Source organism: Genypterus blacodes, unplaced genomic scaffold (genome assembly GCF_046128005.1).
Source record: "Genypterus blacodes isolate CSIRO-AG114 ecotype Tasmania unplaced genomic scaffold, CSIRO-AGI_Gbla_v1 ptg000039l_1, whole genome shotgun sequence".
In the NCBI taxonomy this organism is placed as follows: Eukaryota; Metazoa; Chordata; class Actinopteri; order Ophidiiformes; family Ophidiidae; genus Genypterus; species Genypterus blacodes.
In genome coordinates, this window is record NW_027466852.1 from 3,412,610 (window position 1) to 3,424,904 (window position 12,295).

Consider the following 12,295-nt stretch of genomic DNA (forward strand, 5'->3'; position numbering starts at 1 on the left):
AAAGAAATGTGTGTTTACAATGGATTGTTTCAGTATTTCTTCAAAAAAGTATGGTATAACCTTTTTATACAGGCCATTAACACATACAAATCAGCATTCATATAAGCATTCCTTTGAAGTTGGTTTGAATAATTGGTTGTGCACAAAATGCAATACCCAGGAAATGTCAACTTTTGTGGCAACCCAGTGCCAAGTAGGGATGATTTATGGCTCATTCCTGTAGAAATAGTACTTAATCCTCCTTATTAACATTAACAAATATGCATTCGAGTACGTGACCAACATCACTGTCAAAAAGTGTCTGCACCTGTATATGTGTAGTGAAACTCAAGTATAATCCTGGCCTAAGGATTATAGGTAATATGGACCATGTTAAATTGGATGCTATTTCCCACAAATGTATGTTTAAGTGTATGTTTAAAATTACACATCATTTTCCCACAGGAAGAAATTACTGATACAATTTTGACCTCTTGAACAGATCCACAGTTCGGAAACAATTGCTTACTTACTCCATTCAGACACAGAGCAACATTAGCAAACTGCTTGAGTAATGTTTCTGTCCACCTGCTTGTCACTCTTTTTAACTTTGGAAGACAATATCAGGGTATTTAAGATGGATTTCCATTATTTAGCAGCTTGCCAATCAATACATGACACAGTCATTTCTACTGCAGCTGTGCAGCAGAGTATTTGTGTGTTACAGGGTGTTGAAGTGTTGGATGGCACTATTGGGTGGGGTGATGATGGGTGGGATAACCAGGTTGGAATCACTTGAGTGTTGCAACTCTTACACAGCAAATAAATCCAATTCCTATCGAAACCAACCCTGTTTTCACTTAGCTGGAATCGGTTCAATGCAACTTGTCATTATGTGTTCTTTGTTGTTTTATAATGAAGATTTTATTGGCTTCAGTAGGTGGATTAAGGCAGTTTTTTTCCAATACAATTTGCTAAACCCATTACATTGTAGTTGGAGTGAGTTTAGCTGCCACTGCATCCCAGCCCTCAGACTCTCCACTAGCGAAGGCCCATTTCAGCGTTAAACACTGAACATAATCCATCTACGACTGCAGCTATTTAAGTTTATGTTGAGTCATTTCAGCTTGGTTTTCTTAATGTGTGAGTGTTAATGCAAGTGGGTTTAGAAAATGTTACTGCTTTCCATCTATCTCAACCTGGTAAAATGGGCTTTAAAAAGCAAAACCTCGTCAGCAGTTAAAAAATAAAACAATAACCACGACTCTAAGACCATTTTAAGATGCAAGATTACATAATGGACATTTACGACATGCATGGCACACGTGTCTTACTGACCATGAGAAATCCTCAACACTGGAAATACTGGATTGCCAACAAACCTTTCCCGATGTTGTAACCATTTCCTCACCAGCAGGTTAACCTGCAGCAACTAACCATTTGCAGCACTAGTTCCCTCATCACCAGTGAATACTGTGTCAACCAGCTGAATCAGACAGCTCAGCACTCTGCTCACCAACCAGGTCACTGCAAGAAACAGAGTATCAGGATTAGTTACACAGAACACCCTACTCTCCCCTGCTCCACCCTACTCGGGTGTGGGTTCAGGCGCCGACTCCATACGGCGGGCCACCAGCCATCAGCCCACACTGCCTCAGGCTGGTCTTTCCTGAGAATGATGTCCATGCCTTCAACTGGCAGTGCAGGGCACTCTGATGACAGCATCATCTTGATTTAACCTACGTTAAGCACCAGCCTTTGTAGTGAAACAGGCAACACCATTAAAGGCATACACCGCACACACTGTGGCGTCAGGACAATTGGCTTTCCAATGTCCCCAGCCTTACAGTAGTATTTTGGTCAATCTGTATCTCACCCTATCTAGCTCGCTCTGGCCTGTCTAGGTGATGACTACCTCCTTCTTTCTATTTGTTGCATGAAAACTACATTTATTTTACAATACTGCCACGCAGTGTAAAATGAATGTGCATTAGAATCTGACCACTCTCACTAGCTGCTCAAATAAGTGACCTGGTTCTCATTCACAAAATGGAAAGACCAAACACAGATTACTGCCAACATCAAAAGAACCAAACATAGATCTACCTGGCGCAGGTATCATTTCTTTCAATTCTCATTTTCCCCCACCAGGTGCATCAAAAGCAACCATTAAATGATAACCCACCTGCAGCTATGAATGAACATTCAAAACCCACCGCACTAACAACCCCCATCAAATTAATTCCAAGGGAACCCGCCCAAGAGAGAGAGTCTGTGGTAAGAGTGGTGAGTTTTATTTCTTATTAAACCACACCAGGTCCAGGTGTGGCTCATGAAGTTATTGACAACCCGCCGACCCTGACCCTGATACTGCAACAAAGAAGAATCAGAAAGACAACACAGGACATCTAGTGAAGCTGAGGGCTTGTCACCCAAAATATATTTACCGAATTAAGGATTCCCTCTATTTCCACTAACACTGTGATTAGGATTTTTTCCTGACAGTTTCATTTCTCAAGGTCACGCCCTGCATTCCTCCAAGGCGAGGGACATTCAGTGGTTATAACAGAACTGAATATTCCTTTTACTTAACTGCTTTCTGAGTTATAGATTCATGACTGCAAACACATCTCTCAGCTCTGTATGTCCTCCATTGAAATTGGTGCCACAGTCAGAAAGCAGCTCATATGGTCTTCCTCTGCTTCCAATAAAGCGCCTAATGACATAAGGAAACTGTCAGTCCACCGGTCCTTACTGCTGCAGGAACTGGGGCAGGAGCTCTTTTTGGACGGTATCGGACTTGTGACATGAGGCTACAGAAATCTTAAGTGTTACAGTTCTCCCACACAATTTCTCTGTTTGCTGCCTCACTTGGTGCAGTTCAAGTTTTTCTAGCTCCCCCTCGAGACGAAGATACTTGGCTGCACCGGGTAGCAACATTGTACAACATTGTACACACCGAGCCATCATCAGAGATGGCACAGGTATAAAAGTTTTTCTCCTAATAGCTAAGCCTAACTTTCACAACTTTAAGTAGTACTTTGAGAGGTCATTTGGTACCAGGCCGCACAGAAAGACTGATAATCGATAAAATATGTTTTATTTTGAAAAATGACTGGACCCATCCATCTATGCAGCTGTGTCTCTTGACACGTTAAGACATTTGTTCTCAGTTACGAGATACTTAACATCCAAAATTAAGCGCACAAGCTAGCAAAAAAGAGTGGAAAACAAACGTCTTTTAAAGAGCCACCATTCTCTGGGCTGACTTACGATCACCTGTCTTTGCTTTTTGGGGGGTTTGAGCGGTACTTCCTAACTACAAAAGACCCATGAATGCAAAATAATGGGTCCGCAACCCATATTTTCTTTGTTCTGGATTAAAATCAAGATAGAATATCCTGAGATCGTCAAAAAAGCACTAAAAACTGCTTCCATTACCAACATCCTGTCTTTGTGGAGCGGTTTTCTGCAGTGACAGAGTGAGTCAGTAGACTGGACATAAGGAACACACTTCGGGTGTTATGTCTCCCGTTAACACTTGATTGGACCGGCTCGTTGCGGATACACATGCTCAGGGCTCCGACAAACACAGCCTAATTGAAAAAATTTTATTTTTTCTGCACTTTATATTTGTTTTTATGCCAGTTTTATCATTGTATTTATTTATTTAGCCATTAGAAACGAGCTCTGTGGGAGTCTTACCTGACAAACATTTTGCATTGGAAGTGCAAGGTAGTTCTGGTACAGATACCGCGCCTGCGAAAAATACTGTGGGGCATACAAACCTGGAGCTGGATTGGGAGAGATATGTTGTTTAACCAACCATTTTCCCTTCCATGTTGAGAAGGTCAATCTGATGGGGAATTTGAACCGCGAAAAACTTCTGATCTAAAAAAGGGGGGTGCGAAAAAAAAAGTTTGGGAACCACTGGATTAAGGACAACAACTTCAAACAAGATAACATATACAAAGCTTGTATTTTCCACATCAAGATTATTGGTGCCACATTGACTGACAATATAATACTCTCTAAGAAACTACTGTTCAGTGTCATCCTCTGTGAGTGTGTGTGTGTTCATGTGTATTTGCTTTAATTCAAGCATCATTATTTTAATACATAACTACTGTGGCCTGTGCGATAAGTTATTGCAGTCGTTCCCAGAGTTGGGGGCGCTATTGCAGGTGGGAGGGGAGGGGGGTCTGAAGAGGAGCGATATGAATGAGTTATACAGTTACTGTAAAGGAACAAGAAAAGTTATATAATCTTGCATTATTACATTATCTAGGGTTACAAGCTCCTCTCGGTACATGCTTAACCGTTGCCATACATCTTCGTTATCATATACTATATTTGATGCATGGTATTTCATTTCCTGGTTGGGGGCTGAGATGTTTGTAGGTTTTGGATGGGGGGTTGGGAATGAGGAAAGTGCCCATTTCAGACATTCCATGAGGTGCACATAGAGAAACATAATAATTGGAGAAAGATGCAATGACAAGGAGGAGAGGAAATCATTGGTAGAGTGGTGTATTGCACCTTGAGGAAGGGATTGGGCAAGTGGACTGGGGTGCACATGTTATATAAAGTACTAAAACATAGCCCAGTTCCTTCAGGTCTTATCTTGCCCACAGATACACTTCAGTTCAGCCGCGTGAAGGAAACACAGGGTTTGAGAACACATGCCAAGACAATGTATACTGATCTGAGTGTCTTGTCTTCATCTCTGATATCATTCCCTGATGGGAGGATGCCAACACTAGCCAACTGTAATTGTAGATGTATTTGCTGGAGTTCAATTATATTTCATTCTATGTCATTAGGAGTTATGAGGATACAATTCTCTGCTCTCTGCACGAGCACTGAATAACCTTTCTCTCCTTCTCTCCTTCCCTGTCTATATCTCCAGTATGGATGTACGGCTTTACAGACAGCCCAAGGAAAGAGGCCTCAGGTAGCCTTTTGTTTTATGTCAACATGTTGAATATGCATGCACTGCCGTGTGACAGCAACATGCCAGCTGCATCTCTTTTCCATTTTTTCCACTTTAATTTAGTTTTTCCACTTTTTGTCAACGTCTGCTTTGCATGCGCTGTCATCAGTCCCTCCTTCCACCCATCTGTTGAAATTCAGTCTGCAGTCTAATCCATCCATCTGTAGTGACCTGTTTAGAGGAGACAGCAGCCAGGCTCAATGCCAAAGAGTTACCTGGCCAGAGTGTGAAGCATAGGTCTGTAAGTGGCACACCAGCCACGATTGAAATGAGACGTCAAGTTTGTTTGTGTTTGTATACAAGATGTTTTCTGAAGAAGTGACATCTTTCAACTTTGACAGTATATACACCGTTGCCCATAAATACATTTTGTTTCGGACACATTCCTCTTATTATTCCTATTCATACCCATCAGTGATCACCTTTGACCAGGTGCAATGATCACATACTGAGTCCCAGTTAACCAGGTGAAACAAATTCACGTTAAACAATTGTTTGGGGCAATAGAATGCAAGACATCCCCTGTATTGCCAGTTTTCCGAAAGGTTAATTGTGGTTTATTGAGAAGATATACACTTTATCCATCAAGAATAAATCTCATTGTCACCATAATGAACATGAGGAGAGGTTTTTTTTCCATCTTTATGGGCAACAGTGTATATGATGAGTAGAGTGAAAGTAAGAGAGAAGAAGCTGCATATAAAATTGTGTTCCCTGAAAATAAACATGTCTGTGAATAACAGTTTTTTGTACTGTTTTGCCCATCTGGTGAGCATTTGGTGAATGTTCTTTGAGGCATTTATTATTGAGGCATTGCTGAAGGAAAGTAGAGATATGTTGCTGAATTCTGTTAGAACCTATTACTGGTTGAATATGAGTCAAGAAAAAGATTGATCAGGCTTGGGAAAGGAAATGTTTCTTGCAGGTGTAAGTGTGTACAACTTGGGGACAACTTTCATTGCTATTGCAATCCTTGTCCAGTGTGGGAGCAGTCGGGGGAGATGCTGTGTCATACACTCCTTTTCTCCTATTAGCAGATTGACACCAAATGCAACAGGTCTTTATGATTCATGGTATTCCTCAACAAGGCGTGAGTGCAATTACAACAGCATGGAGGTTTTAAATAGCTGAATCTGCGCTGCTTTATTGCTGTAGGTCGACTTTGATTGCTCATAGGCAGGGAGCAGTATCCCGCTTTCACCTCTCGGGAGAGCGCTGAGGGAAGACAGATGAATACTCGGCCTAACCCAGTAAGGAAGTTAAAGTTACGAGCATTCTCCAGTGTTGCTTGCCAGTTTATTTGAGTAACGCCATGTAGAGATGCCTAATTGTGTTTTAAGCACTGCAAACTGCAAATGCTTTAGGTTGCTTACATGCGTGAGTACGGCTCCATTTTGCATGGAATGTCGTCATAAAAACATTACAATGCTGCTGTTAGTGAAGAGTCGGTGTTTGGATGCAGTTGGGCTAAGTTGTTTTACTTTGTTCAAATTGTGTTTGCGGCGGTATACTATAGAAACTATAACAAACATTTTTTCCTGATCGATACCACGTAATTATTAAGGATGCGTTAGAATCATTGGCATGCTACAGGAATTGGCATCATGTTAGACATACATTAGTGCAGTGCTTCCCAAAGTGGGGGCGTGGGATGGCAACTGTTCGTATCGTGTTGTTTTATATCGGCGCAAAACAATTCTGATCTATAAAAGGGGGGCCCTTTACAGAAAAAGTTTGGGAACCACTGCATTAGTGTTTGTTTACATGTTTGTCCATAAATGTGTCCCTTGTACATACATTTTATTCTACTAAATCCAGTTCTTTACATAGATGTGGGCCAAACTTGTTCAATGTAGTCAATTGCTGTCAAAGAAAAAAACATCTCTTATCTCCAAATGTCTCCACACAATTCCACTCATTCCAAATCAACAAAATTGAAAAAAAAAAAAAAAATTATTATCCAATTAACAATCATCCAAATCAATCAACAGCTGTGGGCAGATGTTTAGTTGATAATTGGGTGGAGATCGAATCTCAAAGAAATCAAAACATAACTGAAATGTCTCATCACTGCATCAACTGCTCAGAGTTTAACAGCTTGGAAGTGGCTTGGAAGTAGGGATTATCAACAAGCTCCAATGCCTTTGCTCATCAGATGTGTTTTTTTAATAGGATAAAGTGTGTGTATGTTGGTGTGTGTATGTGGGTTTGTAGCTTGACAGGTGCTATTTACCCTCTGCATGCCTAGAGCAGCTTTTTTTTCCTCTTTTTTCATACAACTATTGCAGCATGTCCTCCTTTTTGACCACCTCTCGTGTCTGCTGTCTGTCTTTACATCTTAACAACATTTTATTGTCTTGAAACTCATAGCTTATAGCTTCTGCAGCAGGCGAAGATCCAGGGTGTCTCAAATACACAGCAGTGCAATTTGAAAATGTCTGTGGAAATGATCACAATGATGATGTCAAGAGAACTCCTCTGCAGATGAATGTCATGATTATGTGAGTTCAATTACTAGAGCTATAACCACTCAAATGACATACAAGCAGTTTGATTGGAAATACAACAGTCCAGCCCAACACTTATTGTCCAATAACCATGTTTTGCAATGACAAACACAGCTATTCCAATTGATATTTTGGAAATGAAAGTCCTGGCCTGTACATTTAAGAGCAGAACTCTTGAGCATCTCATGATATGAAAATGTGCATCGTTGTTTCTAATCAAACAAACTGAAGAGGGATGCAGGATTTCACCACAACCTAACTTATCTGCTCATCCTTCTAAAATAAATAAAAATATATACGATTTGTGGCCACATTGCTTACAAATACTGTTATGTGTTACTCCTGACCATTTGTGATCATATCCCTTATACATATCACATGAGACACTTCAACAAGGGAACACAAGAGAGAAAATCTCCTGAAAAGTCCCTTAGAACTTAATCTTTCTCTGACAAAATAAGCAAACAACCATGTCTGCAACTTAAATAAAATATGCCCCACAAGAACTTTGTAAATTGAATTATTGGTGGCGCTGCAAAGGTTAAAGAGAGAGAGAAAAGGAAAGGGAGAGGGAGAAAACAGAGTGGCCTAACCCCAACTGAAATGCTTTCTTCTGTTTCGCATAAACATGGACCCCAGCCTCCCTCTCTGTTTCTCTCTGTCTCTCTCTCTCTCTAGTCCACTCATATGTTTCTATTTAAGGCCAGCAGTGCTGACTACCATGATTGGTGTGTTCACCCCCCCCCCGACTCCTTGTCCAACGGCTGGCTCCCAAAGGCAGTGGAGGGGAGGCCTTTCCTCCCAACCACACTGTTGGTTTTCCACAGGGAAACTTCTCCATTCTTCCACTTATTCGTTTCTCAGTCTTCCCCTCCGACTGTTAGCAGCTCCTCTTATTTTTCGTTTTTCTTTCATTTTTAATCCTCTGACTTTAATATTGTACTGATCATGGATAGACATTAGGTGCAAGATGCAATCTCTGCACACATTTTGACTCTGTCTTTCCCTTTGTTTTGATCCCTTCCGATGTTCCTGAGTTCTTTGCTGTGGGCTGGGGAACGACTCAGCTATATGGCCAGAAGTTTGGGAATATGCAGCCAAGTCGTGAACTTGTGTTCTGATTGGTCAAGGAGGAATAGAGCTGACGGGGCGTGGGGGTTGGCCGATGGCGGCATACCGGGTACACGGCAGCAGCAGTGTAGTCGGTTGCAGCGGGCGTTCGCGAGGTGCCACTGCGGGCAGCTGGCTGACAGCCTGTTTCTTCCCCTCAGGGATTGACAGTTCGGAGCCCATGGTGCTGGAGCAGTACGTGGCAGTGGCCAACTACGAGAGGCAGGAGAACTCAGAAATCAGCCTCAAGGCTGGCGAGACAGTGGACGTGATCGAGAAGAGCGAAAGTGGTGAGTCATTCCTTTTGTGTTTTCATGCCAAGAATGTCTGTGTATGTTATGGCAATCACGCAAACACATTAGAGTCGCACATCTGTATGAGAGTGTGGTGCTGAAAAGTAACATGCATGTGTCCTTCCAAGACCTACACACGGCTTGTAAAAAGTGAAATCATTTCCACTAGGCACACTTAAGAAACTCCCTGACATATAGTTTGTTTCTGTTTGTATCCTCTCTTTGAGCCTAAACATACAAACCGTACATGTACCCAGAGATGCATGCTCACTCAGCACCTCTCAGATTCTGTGTGTGTGTGTATGTATGTGTGTGTCCCTCTCTCTCTCCCTTTTTCTACCTCCTCCTCCTCCTCTTCTAACCCCTTTGTCCTCAAGAATCCCCCACTACAGTCTCCCTCCCTCTGTTTCACTCTCCCTCAGTCTAAATCTCCCGTTTCCTAACTGAGCTTGGCACCACCTGGAGGAGCTGTTCAGCGGGCAGCACTGTATGAGTGTGTGTGTTCGTGTGTGTGCGTGTGCGTGTGTGTGCGTGCGTGTGTGTGTGTGTGTGTATGTGTGTGTGTGTGTGTGCATGTGCGTGGGTGGTGGGTGTGTCTAGAAGAGGCAGTTTGATGGCTTGAGGCCAGTCTCTTGCCTTTTGTAAAAAGAATTTGAGCAAATTCAAGATGAATTGTTCGGCTTAGTGTGTGGATTTGTTGATGCCAGTCTTGGAATTGTCAATTGTTTTGTGAGGAGAGAAACATTTTGTGAATTTCATGCAGCTCATCAGAGCTTCTCAAACTTTGTCAGACAATTTTGCAATATCAATCTGAATCACAGCAGCATGAAGTGAGATAGTTTAGAAAATAGAATTTGTTGTTGTCTGCCTCTATTGTGGCAAGAGGCGCTTTCTTTCTTTAATTAATGTAGCAATACACAACAAGTTCTTCTATTCTATTCTATTCAGATTTCCCATGAAATCTGCTTCTATGTTGGCATGGTAACGCTAGTTTTTGGGTTAGCATCAGATATACATGAAAACATGATATTAGATGTCATTTTTCCATGTATGTTTACTTTTGAATGACATAAACGGTGTTCGGAAATGACGGAACACGTGTTTACCTTGAATTTTGTGTCTTTGAAGTTCCCTCCAAAGAACTCACATGGTTTTGCTGCGATGTGCTCCACTATGACCAAGCAGTTTCCATGGCAACGTGATGTAATGCAAAGTGCAGAAAGAAGGTCCTAAATTAACTTTTTGTGTGGTGTTTTATTGACCATGTAATGGTGTTTTCATTAAAGAAAATATCAGAAAATAAAAAAAGATTTTACAATATATACAAGAACACATCAACATGTGAGAATGAGCCTCACATTACAAGCACGGCGCTCATATTCACACTATACATTCATTACAGGACTGCAGTATTTCTTGATCTTGATCAAGCTCAAGCAAACCAATGTGACCACCCAAGTGACCATTGAGTGAAAACAGACCATTAATGATTTATCTCTTAATAAAGCAACCCCTGCTGTTTTGATTGTGGAGCTGGGTTGGGCCTCCTATATCATGCTGTACAATTGAGAGAAAATAAGAAAAAGCACAATATCCCCTCTTTTACTAATGATGCACAACCAACAGTATTCTTCATAGTTTTTGCACGGCAGAGAGATGAAGCCATTTGCTTTTCATTGTGCCCCCCTTAGCAATCACAGAGCTGGATCTCATTTTCTATGCTTGCCTGTGACAGCCAGCAGCTTGCACAACTCAAGATGAAGAGCACAACAGCTCTGACATCAGCACAAAGCCTGCCACATTGTTCCCTTCACTCTTATCTATGCACTGAATGTGTTAGTTATCTCCACTCGTACATCTTTGAATGATTATGTGCTTTAATGAGTTTTCACCATCTACGCAGGTCGTCTTTCTGATTTCTCTGTGTACAATACATATCAGCCTGTTTGCATAGCATTTGGTTTGCTTCCCATTCATCTACTGTCAGCAATGAGATAATTGTGAGATAAAGTTTTGAGAGCCAAGAATGTACATGGAAAACTATATTTGCATCATGGGGCTTCCATTCAATCACTGTTCAAGACTTCTCAAAGACGTTACTGATAATGACTTCAGAGATGTATTTAGATCCGGTGTCCCTCTCATCCCTGTTTACTCTTAAGGAAAGTTAATTTTTTGACACTTATTGTGGTTTTATTTTGATTGGGAATATAAGATGTATAATTAATTACATTATTTCAACAGTTTATCAAAGCCACACAGTAATTTGATAGCCTTTTCTGCAAATCTGAGTGCTGCATTGTGAATCCTGAAGTAATCTAAGGACACTTACGGTACTTGATGCACTTTTCAAGAACAACTTCTCAATTCTTAGGGCTCTTGCCTAGAAGTTGTGGATGTGTGTGCTGTCACCATTTACTGAGCCAAAGAAATGGAGCAGCAGCCAAGATGACGATAATGATGACTTCAGTAGGAGGCTATGCCAAGGCTACCACATCTGAGAGCTAATATACTGTAGTATCCCTAAACCCCCTTCCCACTTTCAAAGCTTTACTGCAGCCTCCCAGTCTGCATATTCCTATTTCATTTGACGGTTTCCTTTTAGAGACTCTGACAATCCAGCCATTAATTACACCTTATTCTCTTTAACATCCCAGGTACTGTTTGTCAGTGGAGTGTGACAAAGCCTCCACTGACAAACAGCAACAACACAAGGCCTGGCAAGGCTCCAATCCATATCTTGGCTGTTTATTCTTCTTCTTCCTACCTATCATATCCACTTGAACAGGGTCCACATTATGCAATGATATCATGCTCTTTGTTCCAGTAAAGAGCATAGATCACTGTTGCAGCAGTGTTTTTCCAGCTTCTGTGATATAGACATGATGGTTAACTGGAGTAGGATGTTGGCCCCACTGTACTGTACTTTCAACAAGACGTATCATCATTGTGAATATGGGTTATATCATAAGCTGTGTGGGAGTGATGTGTGTGCTTATACTATATGTGCAGTATGTGCATGGCCTTGTGGATATGCATGTGTGAATTGTATATGTATGCATCCACGCTCAATTATTTTACTATAAACTCCCATCTAGGAAAGACAGATTTATGAAAGGTCAGGAAGGTGAACATGCTGTCTTCCCTGAAAGAATAGTGGAGGTCTCGTTGGGGCCACGGTCCTGCTTTTCTCCCTGTGGTGCCTCTTTTGACATGGGAACCTAGTCTGGAAAGAGGCGTGTCCCAGCTGGAGAAAGTAAATCTGTGACTAGTTAAATGATATGGTGTTTTGGAGTGAGGGGTGGGGGGTTGTGACGGAGGAAAGGTCCACATAGGTAAGATGAATCTCCACACCTGGGTCACATAGCATTTGGTCATGATTCTGATTGAAAGCTTCTTGGAATACATCTGGG

The 12,295-nt window shown here is 41.5% G+C and overlaps 1 protein-coding gene across 5 annotated transcripts in view; it reads left to right on the forward strand.

Annotated features, from left to right (window-relative positions):
- sh3pxd2aa (SH3 and PX domains 2Aa) overlaps window positions 1-12,295 on the forward strand; it is a 97,854-nt gene that overhangs the window by 55,562 nt on the left and 29,997 nt on the right. For 3 of the 5 annotated variants that reach the window (XM_076147765.1, XM_076147767.1, XM_076147766.1), the window contains 2 exons: window positions 4,889-4,933; window positions 8,751-8,879. In XM_076147765.1, the coding sequence (XP_076003880.1) occupies window positions 4,889-4,933; window positions 8,751-8,879 (174 nt within the window). The remainder of the gene's footprint in view (window positions 1-4,888; window positions 4,934-8,750; window positions 8,880-12,295) is intronic. The other 2 variants (XM_076147768.1, XM_076147769.1) reach the window with 1 other exon arrangement.